Raw genomic sequence first — 20,192 nt, 5'->3', positions numbered from 1 at the left:
TGGGTTTGATCTTGGATGTGTTCGATCGCCTGGGGAAGAGGGAGGCTCTGCTTCCCTCTCTCTCTTCTCTCTCTCTCTCTCTCTCTCTCCCCTTTCCAAGCAAAAAGCAGGCCCTGGGTCGGCCCAAAGTCACTTGGTCATTGGCCATGGCTGCAATTGCCAGCCAGGGTGCCAGGCAGTCCAGCTTGGCCAAGACAGGCTGACAACCTGCTGGCTGGTCTCTGTTGCCGTGGCAACAGCCTGCAGCCCCCCTTCCCGCCTGAACCTAAGGACACGCCCCCGCGACCACGCCCCCGACAGACCTCCCCTCATTGGTCACTTCCAGCAGCCACGCCCCCCGTGCTGCTATAAGGCGGGGCGCAGACGACTGGGGCGGGGACTGGAGCCCAGGCTGGGGTCTGCGAGGTTGCTTTTGGGGGTGGGGGGGACCCAGGCTTTCTCCGCCTCCTAGGTGACAGGTGAGGCAGGCCCGCAGGCCCGGGAACCCGGGTGGGTGGCCTGGAGGAGGGTGAGCGGTGGTGGGAGGGCGGGGAGGGCGGGAGCGACAGGGAACAGGTGGCCAAGACCCTTGGCCCAGTTGGCGGGAGCTCAGATGCAGGGGGTGGGGGGAGCAGGGCCCCAAGGACTCAGTGTGGCGACAGTGGAGAAGCAATGGCGGGGATCCTTGTCCCTGCTGGGACTCACCCGGTGACCTTGGACGCAGCCAGGCCCTGCGTCATGCCTCAGTTTCCCTGTCTGCCCCAGGGAGTCCAGGTGCCCCCCTCCACCCCCCTCAGGGAAGCTGATTGTTGTGGGGTTCCATCCAGGGCAGAGGACGAGGTGAGGACACTTCCCGACAGCATCCAGCACCAAGTCTCGAACCCTGGTCTTTCTGTAAGCACCCTCCTACTGCATGCATGCCCCTAAGAAGCCTCTCTCCCATCCCCACCCCCATGCTCTGACCTGGGTGAGTGCCCCCACACCTCACAGAAGGAACCAGACCGGCTCAGACAAGAGGCCCCTCGGGACAGACCGACACCCAGATGGGGGGGGCTAACGTATGGGGTCCCCCTCACTTCCTCACACCCCCTCCAGGGAGACTCTGTTGCAGCAGGCATGTCAGAAGACGGGGCAACTCGGGCCCCCAGCCCCAGTCTGTGGGAGCAGGAGGAGCCGGTGAGAGGGGCTCCCCGAGGGTGGGGGCCACCTGGGGGGGCTTGGGGGACCCCCTCAGATCCACTTCCCCAGAGGTGGGGAGTGCTCCTGGAAGCACCCTCAACCTTCTTCCGTCCGTCTGTCAATCTGTCCATCCGTCCTCCTGCCTCCAGCCCCCAGCTGCACCTCCAGCACCCCACTGCACTCAGGACTTAACATAGTGGTGTCACAGCCGGTAGGTGGCACTGGCCACGGGTCCTGCTGTCAGGCCCAGGGAGGGGCGCCTGGACTCCCCAGCTCACATCCCTGTGAACCCACATGGCTGGGGGGCTGCTCTGCCCACTTGAATCCTAGTCGGAGGTAGAGGGGAGGGGAGGTCCCACTTTGGCTGCCCACAGTTCTCCTCTTTAATTCGTGCAGGACCCACTGATATACCACTATCCACCATCCATCCATCCACATCCACTATCCACCATCCATCCACATCCACTATACACCATCCATCCATCCACCATCCATCCATCCATCCACTCACCATCCATCCATCTATCCACCCACCATGCACCATCCATCCGTCCATCCATCCACATCCATCCATCCATCCACCCACCATCCATCCATCCATCCATCTACCATCCATCCATCCATCTACATCCACCATCCACCATCCATCCATCCACATTCATTCACCTCTCCTATCCATCCATCTCCCACGCATCCATCCTTCCCTCCTACCTTCCTTCTTTCCTTCCTCCTTCCTTCCACCCATCCATCCATCCATCCATCCACTCACCCCTGTCTCCCTCCCTCCCGCATCCTCCCGGTGGTCTCTGTGTACCTGGCAGCACTGCCTGTACTGGGTACCAGCACTGCGGGCACCGCGGCAGAGTCCCCTCACTCAGTAAGCGCGAGTCTCCCCCCCTGGGCCCGGGCAGGCGGGACCCCCTGACACCCCCTCCCGCAGAGCGCGGTGCGACGAGTGGCGGCCCTGCCACTGGTCCGGAGCACGTGCAGCGCAGTGTCGCTCGCCTACAGCGCCACCAAGGACCGGCACCCGCTGCTGGGCTCCGCCTGCCGCCTGGCCGAGCGCTGCGTGTGCGGGCTGGCCTCCCGCGCCCTGGACCGCGCCCAGCCACTGCTGGGCCACCTGCAGCCGCAGCGTGAGTGCTCTCCCCCGGCCTCCCCGACTGCCTCTTCCTCCCTCCACTGCCTTCCTCCCTCCTTCCTCCCTCCTTCCTTCTGTCGCCTCTACCCTCCCTCATGTCTTCCCCCTCCTCCTTCCTCTCCCTCCCCCTCCTCTCCTCCTCCTTCCTCCCCTCCCTCCTCCTTCCTTCTCACTCCTCCCCCTCCCTCCTTCATTTCTTCTCCCTACTGCTTCCTCCCTCCTCTCATCCCTCCTCTCCACCCTCCTCCCTCCTCTCCCTCCCTCCTTCCTTCTCCCTCCTCCCCCTCCGTCCACCCTCCTCCCTCCTTCTCTCTTCTCCTCCCTCCCCCTACTCCCCAGGGCCTGGCAGGGAGCTGATCCCCAGAACCCCCACCGCCTCCTCCTGTTCACCTGACCTTGAACCTGCCCTTGGGACATCTGGGCTGAATCGGGGCCGGGGTCACCTTGGGGGTCACCTCAGGCTGGCAGGGCCGAGGTGGGGAGCATGGCAGGGTGTCCCACTGTCTCTGTCTCTCCCTCCTGGCCCCCTCAGTGGCCACAGTGAATGAACTTGCCTGCCGGGGCCTGGACAAGCTGGAGGAGAAGCTGCCTTTCCTCCAGCAACCCTCTGAGACGGTAGCGCCCCAGCAGGAGTGGGGTGGGGGACTCCTCCCTGGGGAGCCCCGTCCGCAGAGCTTGGAGTGTGTCCCCGTCCCCCCAGGTGGTGACGTCAGCCAAGGACGCGGTGGCCAGCGGGGTGACGGGCGTGGTGGGTCTGGCCCGGCGGGGCCGCCGCTGGAGCGTGGAGCTCAAGGACTCGGTGAGCCATGCCGTGGACATGGTGCTGGGCAAGTCGGAGGAGCTGGTGGACCACTTCCTGCCCCTGACGGAGGAGGAGTTGGGTGAGACCCTGAGACTCTGGGTCAGAGAGGTGGGGACCCCAGAGGTCGCACGGAGCTGAGCCCCAGCCTGCTTGCAGGCCCCTCTCAACCAGGGTCACCCCCTAGAAGTCAGGCCGCCGGCCCCCCCCCACCTGGAAGCTCTCAGGGACCCCCGGCCAGGGTGTGATCATGGGATGCCGCAAACCTCCGTTCTGGCTTGCCTGGGGAAAGTAGGACTCAGATTGAGGGCTGTAGAAAGTGGGAGCCATGGAAGGTGGCTGGCAGAGGAGATTTGAGGTGATGCTCATGGCACCCTCTGCTGGCCACGGTGGGCATTTCCCCCACACCCATCACTCCTGAGTAGCCCCCATCCTGTTTGCTGCCCCCCCAGAGGCATTGGCAGAAGAGGTCGAGGACCCGGAGGTGGGCTCCATAGAGGAGCAGAGACACCGGCAGGGCTACTTCGTGCGTCTGGGCTCCCTGTCGGCGCGGCTGCGTCACGGGGCCTATGAGCACTCGCTGGGGAAACTGAGGCAGAGGAAGCACCACACCCAGGACATGCTGGTCCAGCTGCAGGAGGCGCTGGAGCTGGTGAGGACCCTCTGCTCCCTCCCCGGGGGCTGTGCCCAGCTGTGTGCAGGGATGAGGCCAGGGAGGGGCTGGGGTTGGAGTGGGGGTTCAGAGAGGCCGAAGAAGAGGACCCCGGGGCAGGACAAAGAGGAGCTAGCAGTTGGATTGCAGGAGAAGCATGGCCCGCTAGCCTCTGTTCTCACACACCTCGTCTTCTCCAGCCTTGAGGTTCAAATTGCACCCCATTTTTTACCCAGTGTCTGTCCCTGCCCCCGAGCTCCAAAGAACAGAACATCCCCCATTGACAGAGCCTATGACTCTCTGGTGCCACCCTACAACCCCCACCCACCGCATTCCCACCCAGACTCCCAGGAGACTGTGCCAGCAAGTCCCATGTTTGACCCCCACAGTCTGTATTCCCAACAGTGGCCACATGACGGCGCCTGTGAGCACAAAAAAACCCACGTTTCATCATAGATTGTATAACCTACAATGACCACAGGAGGGTGTTGGCGAGCACAGGAAGCCCACATTTAACTCCCACAGTCTGCATTCCCAGAAATGGCCACATGGGGGTGCCAGGGAGCACACATAGCCCACAGTCTGCATTCCCTGCAATGGCCACATGAGGGTGCCAGTGAGCACACATCCCACAGTCTACATTCCCTGCAATGGCCACATGGGGGTGGGAAAGAGCACACACCTCACAGTTTGCATTCCCTGCAATGGCCACATGGGGGCGGGAGCGAGCACACACCCCCACAGTCTGCATTCCCTGCAATGGCCACATGAGGGCGCCAGTGAGCACACACATCCCACAGTCTGCATTCTCGACAATGGCCACGTGAGGGCACCAGTGAGCACACATATCCCAAAGTCTGCATTCCCGGCAATGGCCACATGAGGGCGTCAGTGAGCACACATATCCCAAAGTCTGCATTCCCGGCAATGGCCACATGAGGCCGCCAGTGAGCACACATATCCCAAAGTCTGCATTCCCGGCAATGGCCACATGAGGGCGTCAGTGAGCACACATATCCCAAAGTCTGCATTCCCGGCAATGGCCGCATGAGGCCGCCAGTGAGCACACATAGCCCATAGTCTGCATTCCCGGCAATGGCCACATGAGGGCGCCAGTCAGCACACATATCCCAAAGTCTGCATTCCCGGCAATGGCCACATGAGGGCGTCAGTGAGCACACATATCCCAAAGTCTGCGTTCCCGGCAATGGCCACCTGCGGCACCTGTGAACATGACCCAATAGCCTGTTGTTCCCACCAGTGGCCACATGAGGGCGCCTGTCAGCTCGATTCAGCAGCCTGCTCTTCCCAAGTGTGACTACCGGAGGGCGCCAGTGAGCACACAGGTCCCATGTTTGATTCCCACAGTGACCACCAGAGGGCGCACAGAGGCTCTGGGTCAGATCCCAGCTGCCTCCTTCTACAACCCTCCCAGGCTCCACCCTGCCTCTGGGGTGCAAGCCTACATCCTCCCTGCACCCCACCTCTTCCCTCCCCTCCTCCCTCTGCTCCAGCCCAGCTGGCCTCCTACCCGACCCCTGTCCTGCCCCAGGACCTTTGCACAGGCTTTGCTGAGAGTGAAGCATGAGCTTCTCCTGGGCATGAGGAAATACACTCTACATCCTGACTATTACTCTTCACAGCTGCATACTATTCCACTGTGTGGCGAGCACGTTCTATCAATATTTGCCTTCTAATGTCTTCTCTGTGCTGGGCATAGGAGGTGCAGGTTGCTGAGCGTCCAGTCCAGAAGGGGGACCCCAGAGTGAGGGCAGTCTGGAACCCAGAGGCAGGATGGGCCTAACTAGCAGTGCAGCAGGGAGGGCTTCCCGGAGGCGGTGGTGTCCGCAGTGAGACTGGAGTCAGTGTAGGCTGGGCAGGGGAGGAGGGGGCGGCAGCCCCGGCACCATCAGCCCTGACGGGCATTCTCCCCCTCCCTGCCCCACAGATGGACCTCATGCAGTGCGGGGTGACCCCCGCCGCCCCCGCGCGCTCCCCGAAGGTGCATGAGCTGTGGGCGGACTGGAGCCAGGCCCCTCCAGAGAACGGCCGCAGACAGGTGGGGGGCGCAGCGTGGGCAGGGCGGGGTCTGGGGCAGTGGAGGGGGCGAATCCCTCCGCACAAGCGGCCCCGGGGACACTGAGGCAGCCCCGTCCCCTCCCCCAGGCGGAGCTGGAGGCGCTGGCCCTGGCACGGGGTCTCCTGGCCGAGCTGCAGGGCGCGGTGGCGGGGCTGGAGCGCAGTGTCCGCGGGCTGCCGCCGGCCGCGCAGGCCAAGGTGCGAGAGGTGCAGAGCGGCGCGTGCGCGCTGCAGGCGGGGCTGGCGGGCGCGCGCAGCCTGGGGGACGTGCCCGCGGGGGCGCTGGCCGAGGCGCGCGGCCGCCTGGCGCATGCGCACACCTGCGTGGACGAGCTGCTGGAGCTGGCGGCGCGCGCGCTCCCGCTGCCCTGGCTGGTGGGGCCGTTCGCGCCGAGCCTGGTGGAGCGGCCGGCCACGCCCCCCGGCCTGGCCGCCTGGGTGGACGAGGTGGTGGGGGGCCCCGACCCGCGCTGGGCGCCCATGCACTGGCCGGAGCAGCAGCGCGCCTGGCAGGCTGAGCACGGCGCAACCCCCGAGGACCCCCCGGAGGAGGTGTCGGAGCCGCCGAGGAGCAGCAGGCAGAGGCTGATGCCCGAGCTGGACTTCTGACCTGGGCCCTCCCCCGCGCCCCCAGATCTGCTCCCATGCCCACGAGCGGCAGAGTGCATGCCAAGTCGGGGTGGCTTTACTGGGGGGAGCCCCCTCTTTCTGGAAATTCGGGGACTGGACCCCAAAGCCCAGCCGGCTACGCGCTGCCCCCCCCCAAAAAAAAAATCCATCGTCCCGGCCGGTGACCTGTGAAACCGCTCCGTGCTCCCCAGAGAAACGCACCTTTGGGGGGGGCTCTGAGATGAGGGGTCCCCTCCCCGTCTGGGGCCCCCCAAGATCCCAGGCTACAGCCGTTGGGTCCCCCAGAACCCTTGGCTTTTTCATTGGGGGTTCGTCTCCCCGGAATAAACGTGCTTCTGCTTAACCGAGTGTCTGGCTCTGTTCCGGGCAGGCAGTCGGGGGTCTCAGCTCGGAGGGGTGAAAGGGGGAGCCTCAGGGGCACATGGCTGCCCGACTCAAGCCAGGGTGCGAGGCTGGGGAGGAGGGAAGTTTGGGGGGACCCCGCACCCCTCCAGAGCTGAGCACTGGCCTCTCCAGGGCAGCTGGGAGGAAGGGTAGCCGTTCACACTCTAGTATAAGTGAGTCAGTCAGCAGGCCACTCAGAGGCTGGCCAGGCAGAGGCGGGTTGGGGCCACGGGCATGGGGGGGTCCCCCTGTCCTCTGACCCTGTTCCCCGGCTGCCCCCCGCATGCCCCTGGGGAGCCACGTGGGCTGTGGGGCAATCGTAGCCCTGCGTGGTGAGGTCAGCTTGGCCCCTGGCTTCCCTGGGACCTGGCCCAAAGGCGGCGGGTCTGGGAGCCCCTCCCTGCCACCCCCAGACCTCGTCCTTCCACCTACAATGTCCAACCTGCCACTCCTGCAGCCTACAGACCTGCCTCATCCCTGTATCACCTCCTCCTGGCTGCCTTCCCTGGTTGCACTCTCTCACACCCACTCATCACCTACCTCCTGGGGGGTCCCCAGTTCCCTTCTGCCTTGGGGGATGGGTAGACACTTGGCCTCCCTTGCCCTTCCCCACAAGGGGGCACCTTGGATGGGGAGTAGAGAAAGGGAGGGGCAGGTTGGGAGTGTTATTATTACTATTGACTTGTTATTATTATTATTGACTTTCTCCCTCAACTGTGCTTGGGGGGCGCAGGGCCACATCTAGGGTCCCCCCCACTTCCCTCGTCCTCCAGCCCCCCTTCCCGCCACCTCTGAGAAGCCTTGGCTCCCAGTCCCCTTGACTGTTTGCAAACACAGTCCTGTCTCCTTAGAGATGGGGTGGTCCCTCCTCCTGTCCAGCCCAGAAATCACCTCTCACCCTCCCTGGTCCCCAGGGAGGAGTGACAGGGGGTATGTGTGTTTATGTGGCCTTCCCATCTTTGGTGCCCAGGATAACTCCTCCAGGAAGCCCATTGGGACTGACTCAAGCCCACCAGGCCCAGCACTCACCACCCCCTCCCCCATGTCAGTTTGCTTTTTCCAGAAGTCCCACTCCCCACCTTCTCACAGACCCCCCTCTGGAGAGGACACTGGGCAACAGTTCACCCACACACACACACATATACCACCCCCAGGGGAAGCCACCCAACTGGGGGGTGGGAAAAGCCTGTGCAAAGGCCCTGAGGTCACGAGCAGCTGGAGACTCGGGGAAGGGGCAACCCTGGAGGCCCCAGCGGCCGGGAGGGTGTGGGGGGGGCAGGGGTCCCCAGGTGGGGGAGGGGTGCAGTGGGGAGCAGGAGCCAGAGGGTCCGGGCAAGGAAGAGCTGCCTGGGGAAACTGAGGCAGGCAGCCAGCAGAGTGGGGCCACGGGGCGGGCGGGCGGGAGAACAGGGAGCCTCTGGCGGGGTGACAGGACAGGCATGTGACGCCTCCCCCGTGGCCACGGACCCTATAAGGCCAGGAGCGAGCCGGGGCCCAAACTCAGCCTCCCCACTGCTCCTCGAGCCAGGTGAGTTCTGGGGTGTGGGGCAGGGGCGCAGCCCGGGGAGGGGGGACCCCGATGAGCCCCCTGAGTCCCCCTGAGCCCCCCCCCTGAGCCCCCCTGTGCCCTTCCAGTCCTTCCCAGCCTCAGCATGTCTGATCAGAGCGAAGGAGGCCGGGACCCCCCCAAATCGAAGGGCAAGGTAACAACACAACCCCCCCCCCGCCGCGCCTGGAGAACGTGCCCCCACATCCTGGGGCTTGGGGGTCCTTGTGTGCCGTGGAGCCCCCTCCTCTTGCTGGGCCTCAGTCTCCTTGTTTGTGAAACAGAGGGAGGGGGCGTGGATATGGGGGGAGCAGAAGGACTCCTCTTCGTGTCCACAGCGGCTGGGCTGGCCCAGCGAGGAAACTGAGGCTGGGGGCGGGGCTGATAGGGACAGTGAGGCTGGGGGGGCTGATATGCTGTCCTGGAGTGTCCCCCACCTCACCCCGGGGTGCTAGAATCCAGGGCGGTGGGAAGCGTCTCCCACCCCGTCCCCTGACGAGGGCTGGTCCTCCTGATGCAGCATCCCCCCGGACCCCCCATTCTGTCTCCCCCAAATCTGTAGACCTTCAGTGACTTCCTGGGGTCCCTACCCGGCTTCAGCGCTGCCCGAAACCTGGTGGCCGGCGCCCCGAGTTCCACCAAAGAGACCCCCCAGCCCCAGGATCAGGGTGAGTGGACCCCGTGTTAGGGGCACAGGGGGCCTGGAGGTGAAAGCCCCCAGCATTCTGGGGTTGCCCCCTACCCCGAGTCCCTGCTTCAGCTTGTTACAAACGGTGAGGTCTGCAGGCTTCAAGGTGGGGAAACTGAGGCACGGGGCAGGGGAGGGGAGGGCAGCAAGAATTGGGAGGAGGGAGGGCACCACGGGGTGGGGGCGGTGTGCCGGGACAGAGCCCCAGGGCAGCTGACTTCTGCTCCACATTCCCAGTGGGACAGACAGGGGCCAGCTGGGTGGGGGCGGGGCCTGGCAGAGCAGCAGAACTTGGTGGGGGGGGCTGTGTGGGCCCGGGCTGGACTCCCAGGCAGCAGGACCCATACAGCCGAGCCCCGGACACCCCCATTCCAGGAGTCACAAGCCCCCCTGGGGCTGAGCGGCGGCTGTCCCTGACACACACGCCTGACTTTCCACCGGTGCCCGGCGGTTGAGCAACGGGCACTGGGGTCTGATGCCAGCCTCCTCGCCCCGCGCCTGACTTGGCTTTGTCCCCACAGCGGCCCCCGCAGAACAGGGCCAGGCTGCAGGTGGAGGTGTCGAGACTCTGCTCCAGGCCCCGGACAAGGTGAGAGTCCAGGCTCTGCATTCTGTAAGCAGTTGCCCTCCTGCGCCCCTGTGCTTCCACCCCAGACCTGGGCCCCCCAATTTCTTCTGGCCCCCCCTCTCTTAAAAAATGTGTTGGGAGTCCGGTGGTAGTGCAGTAGATAAAGCGCAGGTGGTGCAAAGGACCCATAAGGCTCCCGGTTCAAGCCCCCGGCTCCCCACCTGCAGGGGAGTCACTTCACAGGCAGTGAAGCAGGTCTGCAGGTGTCTGTCTTCCCCTCCTCTCTCCATTTCTCTCTGTCCTATCTAACAATGATGACATCAATAACAATAATAATAATAACCACAAGGACAACAAAACGGAAAAAAAAAAAAAAGCTTCCAGGAGCAGTGGATTCATGGTACAGGTACCGAGCTCCAGCAATAACCCTGGAGACAAACAAAAAAAAAGTTAATAAACTTAAAAAAAAAAGGGAGTCTACCATGCCCTGCAGTCTCCCCCCCCACTCTGCCTCCAATAGTGAGAGACAAAGAGAGAGAGGGAAAGACAGAGAGAGGTTCCTGTGCATAGTGCAGGGGCTCGAGCCTGGGTCCTCACACGCGGTGTAGTGTGCACTCTGCCGGCTGAACTCTCTCTCACCCCCATTTTTATCCCTAAAAAAATGGGGAGTCAGGCGGCAGCGCAGCGGGTTAAGCGCACATGGTGTAAAGTGCAAGGACCAGCGTCAGGATCCTGGTTCGAGCCCCCGGCTCCCCACCTGCAGGGGAGTCGCTTCCCAGGTGGTGAAGCAGGTCTGCAGGTGTCTGTCTTTCTCTCCCCCTGTCTGTCTTCCCCTCCTCTCTCCATTTCTCTCTGTCCTATTCAACAACGACATCAATAATATCAATAATAATAACTACAACAATAAAACAAGGGCAACACAAGGGAATAAATAAATAAATATATTTTTTAAACTGAGGGGTTCTATTTTTATTTTTAATTAGGAAAGAGGTGCAGAGAAAGGGAGATGGAGAGAGACTGAGAGCGGGAGAGACACCTCACCTCAGCCCTGCTCCACTGCTCAGGAAGCTTCCCCTACAGGTGGGGAGGGGGCGTTAAACCCAGGTCTATGCGCATGGTCACGGCTGCCTCTTACCTGTTGCGCCACTGCCTGGCCCCCTAAAATATTTTTTAAATATTCATTTGGAGAGAGAGAGAGACATTGTGTATCGCACCAAAGTAAAAGACTCTGGGGTAGGTTGGGGGGGGGGGAGACAGGTCCAAAAAGGATGACAGAGGACCTAGTGGGGGTTGTATTGTTATGTGGAAAACCGAGGAATGCTCTGCATTGTATTTACTGTCAAATGTAAAACATTAATCCCCCAATAAAGAAATCAGAAAAAGAAAAAAGAGAGAGAGATAGAGAGACAGTGGTCCGGAGGTGGCCCAGTGGATAAAGCACTGGACTCCTAGGCATGAGGTCCTGAGTTCAATCCCCGGCAGCACATGGACCAGAGTGATGTCTGGTTCTTTCTCTCCAATCTTTCTCATGAATAAATAAATTATTTTAAAAAGAGAGAAAGAGAGAGAGAGTGTGTGTGTGTGTCCCAGAAGGTGGTGCACATGTTACAGTGCACAAGGACCCGGGTTCGAGGCCCCTGGTCCCCACCTGCAGGGGGAAAGCTTCACAAGTGGTGAAGCAGGGCTGCAGGTGTCAATCTCTCTCTCTCTCTCACCCCCTACCCTTTTGATTTCTGGCTGTCTGGATCCAATAAAGATAATAAGAGAGACAGAGAGATGTAGAGAGACATAGGAAGAAACACAGAGAGAAGAAGAGAGAGACACACACAGAGAGGGGGAGGGAGACAGGTTCAGGCGACAGCTGACTGAATTAAGGGTGACCACCCCCTCAGGGTGTCCTGAGACGGGATCCCTCTCTGGGGTTAATTAAGCACCTGCCCGGCTGTCAGATGTGTCTCATCCTTGATGGCACTGCTGGGTTCGCCACCACTTGTGTCAGGAGGCTCAGAGATGGCAGAGGGCTGCCTGTGGTCCCACAGAAAATGTAAGAGGGAGCCAGGACTTGAACCTGGGTCTGCAAGAACAGAACCCAAGGAGGCCCATTGGGTCAAACAGAGAGGCCACGCCCCCCTCCATGGGACAAACTTTCTTTTTAAAATTTTGTTTTTAGATTCTATTTATTAATGAGAAAGATAGAAGGAGAGAGAGAGAGAGAAAGAACCGGGTGTCACTCTGATCCATATGCTGTCAGGAATTGAACTTGGGACGTCATGCCTGAGAATCCAGTGCTTTATCCACTGCGTCGCCTCCTGGACCTTTCTTTTTAAAAATTTTTTCAATGATTTATTTATTTATTTTCCCTAGAACCCTGTTCAGCTCTGTCTGGTGGCAGTGCTGGAGTTTGAACCTGGGACCTCAGAGCCTCAAGCAGCAGAGTCTGTTTGCAGAACCCCCGTGCTGTCTGCCCCCTGCCCCGAGCTGACTTTCTTTCTTTCTTTTTCTTTAATTTATGAAAAGGAAACACTGACAAAACCATAGGATAAGAGGGCACAACTCCACACAGTTCCCACCACCACAACTCCGTATCCCATCCCCTCCCCTGACAGCTTTCCTATTCTTCATCCCTCTGGGAGCATGGACCCAGGGTCATTGTGGGAGGCAGAAGGTGGAAGGTCTGGCTTCTGGAATTGCTCCCCCGCTGAACATGGGCGTTGACAGGTGGATCCATACCCCCAGCCTGCCTCTCTCTTTCCCTAGTGGGGCAGGGCTCTGGGGGAAGTGGAGCCCCAGGACTCCGAGCTGACTTTCTTTATCCATTTATTTTTTGCCATCGGGGATTCGCTGGGGCTCCGAGCTTGCATAACTGATTCCTTCTCTCCTGGTGAGAGAGTGAGACACAGAGAGGGAAAGAGACACAGAGAGAGGGAGAGACACCACTCTTAAAGCCCCCACCACACAGGTGAGGCTCAAACCCAGGTCCTTGTGCGTGGTAATGTGTGCGCTCAACCAGGTGTGCTACTGCCCGTTGATTTTAAGATGCCCCACATAGGACTGGGGACATGGCTCACGCCTTCTGTGCACGAGGCCCTGGGTTCGAATCCCCGGCACCACAGGGAGGACCAGGGACTGCACCAGGGCAAGCTCCAATGTTGAAGGAGCAGGACTGTGGGGTTTTCCCTCCTCTTCCTCTCTGTTCATACCTAGAGTGGAGACCAAGTTAAGCTGGGAGTCTGCTCAGTTCATCAAATTAGGGGGAGTCGGGCGGCAGCGCAGCGGGTTGAGCGCACATGGTACAAAGCGCAGGGTCCAGCGCAAGGGTCCCGGTTCGAGCCCCCGGCTCCCCACCTGCAGGGGAGTCGCTTCCCAGGCGGTGAAGCAGGTCTGCAGGTGTCTGTCTTTCTCTGCCCCTCTCTGTCTTCCCCTCCTCTCTCCATTTCTCTCTGTCCTGTCCAACATCGATGACAACAATAACAAGGGCAACAGAAAGGAATAAATAAATAAAAATAAAAATAAATTTGAAATAAATAAATAAATTAGGGGCCGGGTGGTGGCACACCCAGCTGAGCAAGGATACGGGTTCGAGCCCCTAGTCCCCACCTGCAGGGGGAAAAGCTTCCTGAATGGTGGAACAGGGCTGCAGGTGTCTCTCCTCTCCCTCCTCCTTCCCCTGTCGATTTCTCTAGGTCTCTATCACATTTAAAAAATGAGGGGGTCGGGCAGTGGCGCAGTGGGTTAAACGCAGGTGGTACAAAGTGTAAGGACCGGCGTAAGGATCCCGGCTCGAGCCCCCGGCTCCTCACCTGCAGGGGGTCGCTTCACAGCAGTGAAGCAGGTCTACAGGTGTCTTTCTCTCCCCTTCTGTCTTCCCCTCCTCTCTCTATCCTATCCAACAACAGCAGCAGCAACAACAACAATAAAAACAACAATGATAAACAGTAAGGGCAACAAAAGGTGGGTGGGGAATAGCCTCCAGGAGCAGTGGATTCGTAGTGCAGGCACTGAGCCCCAGCAATAACCCTGGAGGCAAGAAGCAAACAGTTCTCACTGCTTAAATGCAGAAGCTGACGGGTAGGGGGAGACAGCATCATGGTTCTGCAAAGAGACTCTTCTGTCTGAGTCTCCAAAGTTCCAGGTTCAACCCCACCACCACCACCACCATCAGCCAGAGCTGAGCAGAGCTCTGGTCAAAAATAAAAGAGAGAGAGAAAGGTGGGTGGGGGAAAGCTGAAAATTTTGCCCATTTCCTGAGGTCCCCTGACAGGACCCTCACCATCAGAATTCCCTCCTGTTATTTGAATAAGTCTCTTTTTTTGTCGTGATCTGTTTATCAGTGAGAGAGGGGATCAGAGACAGCAAAAAGCTCTGGGCCATAGCCACGGCGCCCCTCCCAGGCCAGGAGTAAGCTTTTTAATTTTATTTTTATTTTACTTCACTTTCAAAGATCCACTTAGCTGGGTGGCTCTTGAGAGAGAGAAATGTCAGAGGTGCTGGGAATCAAACTCAGGAAGTTCAGAAGAGCAATGAGAGGGTTTGGGGATCCTCGAGGCTTTGTCCCCAGACATATTAAGGGGGCTGTGAGAGCAGCCAGGAAGGGACACTGGGGAGGTTTGGCATTGCCCCTATGCCGTGCGTGATGACCCCTGGCTCTTTCTCTTCAGATGATTTCAGGGGTGAAGGACCTGGTGAGTTCCAATGTGACCAAGACCAAGGAGGCTGTGGCCAGCGGGGTCTCAGGAGCTGTGAACGTGGCCAAGGGCACCGTGCAGACGGGGCTGGACACGTCCAAGGCCGCCCTCGAGGGAACCAAGAACACGGTGACCACGGGGCTGACTGGAGCCATGAACATGGCCAAGGGCACCGTGCAGACGGGGCTGGACACGTCCAAGACCGTCCTCGAGGGCACCAAGAACACGGTGGCCACGGGGCTGACAGGGGCACTGGGTGTGGCCCAGGGGGCCGTGCAGACGGGGCTGGATACTTCTAAGGCTGTCCTGACTGGAACCAAGAACACGGTGACCACAGGGCTGACCGGGGCCGTAAACGTGGCCAAGGGGACAGTTCAGACTGGCCTAGACACATCCAAGGCCGTTCTCATGGGAACCAAGGACACGGTGACCATGGGGCTGATGGGAGCCGTGAATGTGGCTCAGGGGGCCGTGCAGACGGGGCTGGACACATCCAAGACCATGCTCGAGGGCACCAAGAACACGGTGACCACAGGACTGACAGGAGCAGTGAACGTGGCCAAGGGAACTGCGCAGACGGGGCTGGACACGTCCAAGGCCGTCCTCACAGGAACCAAGGACACAGTGACCACAGGGCTGACTGGAGCCATGAATGTGGCCAAGGGCACCGTGCAGACGGGGCTGGACACGTCCAAGACCGTCCTCGAGGGCACCAAGAACACGGTGGCCACGGGGCTGACAGGGGCACTGGGTGTGGCCCAGGGGGCTGTGCAGACGGGGCTGGATACTTCTAAGGCTGTCCTGACTGGAACCAAGAACACGGTGACCACAGGGCTGACTGGGGCTGTGAACATGGCCAAGGGCACCGTGCAGACGGGGCTGGACACGTCCAAGGCCATCCTCACAGGAACCAAGGACACAGTGACCACAGGGCTGACTGGAGCCATGAATGTGGCCAAGGGCACCGTGCAGACAGGGCTGGACACGTCCAAGACCGTCCTTGAGGGCACCAAGAACACGGTGGCCACGGGGCTGACAGGGGCACTGGGTGTGGCCCAGGGGGCCGTGCAGACGGGGCTGGATACTTCTAAGGCTGTCCTGACTGGAACCAAGAACACGGTGACCACAGGGCTGACCGGGGCCGTAAACGTGGCCAAGGGGACAGTTCAGACTGGCCTAGACACATCCAAGGCCGTTCTCATGGGAACCAAGGACACGGTGACCACGGGGCTGATGGGAGCCGTGAATGTGGCTCAGGGGGCCGTGCAGACGGGGCTGGACACATCCAAGACCGTGCTCGAGGGCACCAAGAACACGGTGACCACGGGGCTGACAGGAGCAGTGAACGTGGCCAAGGGAACTGCGCAGACGGGGCTGGACACGTCCAAGGCCATCCTCACAGGAACCAAGGACACAGTGACCACAGGGCTGACTGGAGCCATGAATGTGGCCAAGGGTGCTGTGCAGACGGGGCTGAACACGTCCAAGGTCGCCCTCGAGGGCACCAAGAACACGGTGGCCACGGGGCTGACAGGGGCACTGGGTGTGGCCCAGGGGGCCGTGCAGACGGGGCTGGATACTTCTAAGGCTGTCCTGACTGGAACCAAGAACACGGTGACCACAGGGCTGACTGGAGCCATGAATATGGCGCAGGGAGCTGTGCAGACGGGGCTGGACACATCCAAGACCGTCCTCGAGGGCACCAAGAACACGGTGGCCACGGGGCTGACCGGGGCCATAAACATGGCCAAGGGGACAGTTCAGACTGGCCTGGACACCTCTAAGACCGTTCTCACAGGAACTAAGAGCACGGTGACCACGGGGCTCACGGGAGCCATGAACATGGCCAAGGGAGCCGTGCAGACAGGACTGGACACGTCCAAGGCCGCCCTCGAGGGCACCAAAGATGTAGTGGCCACGGGGCTGACCGGAGCTGTGAATGTGGCCCAGGGCGCCGTGCAGACTGGCCTGAACACATCCAAGACTGTCCTCACAGGAACCAAGGACACGGTGGCCACGGGGCTGACCGGAGCTGTGAATGTGGCCCAGGGCGCCGTGCAGACTGGCCTGAACACATCCAAGACCGTCCTCACAGGAACCAAGGACACGGTGGCCACGGGGCTGACCGGAGCTATGAATGTGGCCCAGGGCGCCGTGCAGACTGGCCTGAACACATCCAAGGCCGTCCTCACAGGAACCAAGGACACGGTGGCCACGGGGCTGACTGGGGCTGTAAACGTGGCTAGAGGTTCAGTTCAGATGGGGCTGGACACGTCCAGGGGTGTCCTGTCAGGCACCAGAGAGGTCGTGGCCAGCGGACTAAGTGGGGCCGGCCATGCTATCCAGAGCAGCCTGGGAACCTTCCAGAACTGGCTTCCCGGCACCGTGGGCCAGGCCAGCCAGCCCAGTGAGCGCACCTCGGACAGCCATATGTACCCACCAGCCCCAGCCAGCCAAGAGGCGCCCCCACTGGGTTGCTGCAGCCCTGGGAACACGCTCTGTGAGGGCCTAGAGTCCGCTGGGGCCACGGCCCTCCCTCTGGAGATGAACCCCCGGGACGAGCTCAGGGATATGGGGGAGCTCTTCCAGCCCATGAGCCAGGAGGAGCAAGGTAAGGGGGCCCTTGGGAGGGTGGGGTCCCCCTCCCAAGGGGGCCTCCACGGCCCCCTCCCCGGTCTCAATGAACCCCCTCTTCCTTCACAGCCCAGCTGGCCGCCTCCCAAGTGGGGCCTAGGGTGCTGGCGGCCGACCAGGCCAGCTACTCTGTACGGCTGGGGGACCTGCCACCCCGCTTCCGCCAGCGCGCCCTGGAACACGCCTTCTACCACCTCCAGCATGCCCAGTTCCAGGCCCGGGGTGCCCTGGCCCAGCTCGAGGATGCCTTCCAGCAGGTGAGCCCCAATTCTGCCCAGGCCTGGGATCCAGGGGGCCCCAGAGGCAGGCCTGCACTCCCCGAGGGTGTGGGAGCTGCATGGCCCTGGGACCCATCTCCATGGCAGGTGCAAAGGCCCTGGGGCTGGCAGAAGCGGGAGGGTTGGAGCAGACCAGAAGCACTCTGGGGTGCTGACCATGCAGGATACAGAGAGCTGGGACTTTGTTGAAGAATATTAAGGTTTTGAACTTTTCTTTTCCTGTTTTGTACCAGAGCCCTGCTCAGCTCTGGCTTATGGTGATGCGGGGGATTGAACCCGGGACCTCAGAGCCCCAGGCACGAGAGTCTCTGTGTAAAATTTTTAAAAAGGCTATTTGGATCACCACTGTGCACTCTCCCCCAGGCCTTAAGTTGGTTTTTTTTGCCTCCAGGGTTATTGCCGGGGCTCAGTGCCTGCACCATGAATCCACTGCTCCTGGAGGCCATTTCTCCCTTTTGTTGCCCTTGTTGTAGCCTTGTCGTGGTTATTATTGTTGTTGCTGTCGTCGTTGTCGGAGAGGACAGAGAGAAACGGAGAGAGGAGGGGAAGACAGAGGGGGAGAGAAAGACAGATACCTACAGACCTGCTTCACCACCTGTGAAGCGACTCCCCTGAAGGTGGGGAGCCGGGGGCTCAAACCAGAATCCTTAGGCCGGTCCCTGCGCCTAACCTGCTGCGCTAACAGCCGACCCCCAAGATTCATTTATTAATATGAGGGTAATGGGAGTCGGGCGGTAGCGCAGCAGGTTAAGCGCAGGTGGTGCAAAGCGCAAGGACCGTTATAAGGATCCCGGTTTGAGCCCCCGGCTCCCCACCTGCAGGGGAGTCGCTTCACAGGCTGTGAAGCAGGACTGCAGGTGTCTGTCTTTCTCTGTCTTCCCCTCCTCTCCATTTCTCTCTGTTCTATCCAACAGTGAATGACATCAACAACAATAATGACCACAACGAGGCTACAACAAGGGCAACAAAAGGGGGAAAAAAGGCCACCAGGAGCGGTGGATTCATGGTGCAGGCACCGAGCCCCGGCAATAACCCTGGAGGCAAAAAAAAAAAAAATTAAAAGTTTAATATGAAGGTAATGGGGTGGGAAGAGAAAGAGGAACAGAAGCAGAACCTTCCTCTGGCACGTGTGATCCTGGGGCTCAAACTCAGGACTGCAGGCTTGAGAGTCCAAGGCTTTACCCACTGTGCCCCCTCCTGGACCCAGATTTACTCTTAATTATTTATGAAGCTGAGACCTCACACAGTTTCACAGCTTCTGGGCAGTGTGTTCATTGAGACAGAGGCCGTGCGTGTGCACCACAGAACCCACCCATGGGGTATATGTGGGCTCGAACCCGGGCTGTGGGGCAGGCCGGCGCCTCCCACCCCAGGTGCAGTAGCTCTCTGCCTCGAAGAGAATTTCTCCACGATTCTCTCTTTCTCTGCAGATTGAAAAGCCTTCTCCGCAGCTGGCTCTGGGTTCGAGCCATGGGCAGGGAGGCAGCGAGCCCCAGGAGGTAGGTGCTGGGCTCCGGAGGTTCCTGGGTGGTCTGCCCTGCCCTGGCTCACAGGCCCTCCCTCTCTCCCTCCCTCCCGTAGGCTCTGGACCAGGTCTGTGCCCTCTTGCTACTGGTACACCTGGCCTACTCGTCGCTGGCCTCCCGCCTGCAGGGCCTCCCAGCTGACATGCAGCGCCCACTGGCCCAGGCGCGGCACAGCCTCTGCCAGCTCTATGGGGCAGTCTCGGAGGCCAGCGTGGAGGCACTGGCGGAGAGCCGGGAACACGTGGGCCAGGCGTGGCGGGCGTTGGAGGGGCTGCTGGACTCCCTGCCGCACGGCGCCCCGCTCGGTTGGCTGGTGGGGCCTTTTGCCTTGCATCCCGGGGGGCAGCCGCTCTAGGCTGGCACCCCGTCTCTCCCCGAGCAGAGATCTCTGGGGCCTGGGCTGACGGGTGGGGGACCCAGGACGCTGGGTGAAGCCAGGCCACACACCACAATCTAAAAATAGATTTAAAAAAAAAAGGGGGAGTCGGGCGGTAGCACAGCAGGTTAAGCGCACATGGCACAAAGTGCAAGGACCGGCGTTAAGGATCCCGGTTCGAGCCCCTGGCTCCCCACCTGCAGGGGAGTCGCTTCACAGGCGGTGAAGCAGGTCTGCAGGTGTCTGTCTTTCTCTCCCCCTCTGCCTTCCCCTCCTCTCTCCATTTCTCTCTGTCCTATCCAACAACGACAAAAACAAGAATAACTACAACAATAAAACAACAAGGGCAACAAAAGGGAATAAATAAATAAATAAATATTAAAAAAAAAAAAAAGAGGGCCCGGGGAAGCTGCTCCCCAGGTAGGTCACACTCGAGGACCTGAGTCCGAGGACCCAGCAGCACATGGGGGTGCCCTGCACACGGGGGAAGCTTCACAATGGCGCTACAGCGTCTCTCCGCTCCCACGGAGTCTGCCGGGAGGAGGGACAGTGCAGGCCTGGAGCCCCGGGGACGGCCCTGTGGGTGGCACACACCACTGAGCGCATTACAGTGCGCAAGGACCTGGGTTTGATTCCCTGCTCCCCACTACCTGCAGGGGGGATGCTTCCCGAGTGGTAGGACAGGGCTGCAGAGGTCTCTGTCTCTCTCTCCCTCCTTTCTCAGTTTCTGTCTCTATCCATTATTAATAAGGTAGCAAGAAAGAAAAAATAGACAAGCGGATGGCAGAGAGGCCAGCTGAAGGGCTGGGGGAGAGAACTCACAGGTTGGGCGCCCAGGTGTGAACCCCAGCGCCACCTGAGAGGTGCCCTGGCACCAGGGGAAGCCCAGGTGCCATGGGCCCCCTTCCTCTCCCCATCTCTCTCCCTGGGAGCAGTGATGCCGAGTGGCAGGAGCCCCCAGGAACACTCAAGAGAAAGCCAGAGGTTTTGGGGGGATGGGACAGGGGCCTCAGGCCCCGAGTCTAGTGCCTTATCTGCTGCACCCCTC

At 60.5% G+C, this 20,192-nt stretch overlaps 2 protein-coding genes across 7 annotated transcripts; both read left to right on the top strand.

The window, feature by feature from the left end:
* The first annotated feature begins 373 nt into the window (after positions 1 to 373).
* Positions 374 to 6,803, top strand: PLIN5 (perilipin 5). 6 transcript variants are annotated; one of them, XM_060182017.1, is made up of 9 exons: positions 374 to 489; positions 777 to 873; positions 1,075 to 1,155; positions 2,099 to 2,294; positions 2,832 to 2,914; positions 3,000 to 3,180; positions 3,551 to 3,750; positions 5,699 to 5,809; positions 5,917 to 6,803. In XM_060182017.1, the coding sequence occupies exons 3-9, from the start codon at positions 1,096 to 1,098 to the stop codon at positions 6,436 to 6,438; spliced, it is 1,353 nt and encodes a 450-aa protein (XP_060038000.1). In that variant the 5' UTR covers positions 374 to 489; positions 777 to 873; positions 1,075 to 1,095; the 3' UTR covers positions 6,439 to 6,803. The 6 variants fall into 6 exon arrangements, with proteins under 6 accessions (XP_060038000.1, XP_060037999.1, XP_060038002.1 ...); XM_060182016.1 differs by having other exon boundaries at positions 375 to 489; positions 807 to 873; XM_060182019.1 differs by having other exon boundaries at positions 386 to 458; positions 807 to 873.
* A 1,447-nt stretch (positions 6,804 to 8,250) lies between these two features.
* Positions 8,251 to 19,319, top strand: PLIN4 (perilipin 4). The gene is made up of 8 exons (XM_060181935.1): positions 8,251 to 8,371; positions 8,479 to 8,546; positions 8,952 to 9,057; positions 9,599 to 9,666; positions 14,304 to 16,941; positions 17,034 to 17,221; positions 18,673 to 18,741; positions 18,824 to 19,319. The coding sequence occupies exons 2-8, from the start codon at positions 8,496 to 8,498 to the stop codon at positions 19,121 to 19,123; spliced, it is 3,420 nt and encodes a 1,139-aa protein (XP_060037918.1). The 5' UTR covers positions 8,251 to 8,371; positions 8,479 to 8,495; the 3' UTR covers positions 19,124 to 19,319.
* The last annotated feature ends 873 nt before the right edge of the window (positions 19,320 to 20,192 follow it).

This window comes from Erinaceus europaeus, chromosome 23 (genome assembly GCF_950295315.1).
Source record: "Erinaceus europaeus chromosome 23, mEriEur2.1, whole genome shotgun sequence".
Classification (NCBI taxonomy): Eukaryota; Metazoa; Chordata; class Mammalia; order Eulipotyphla; family Erinaceidae; genus Erinaceus; species Erinaceus europaeus.
This window is presented reverse-complemented; position numbering and strand designations above follow the sequence as displayed.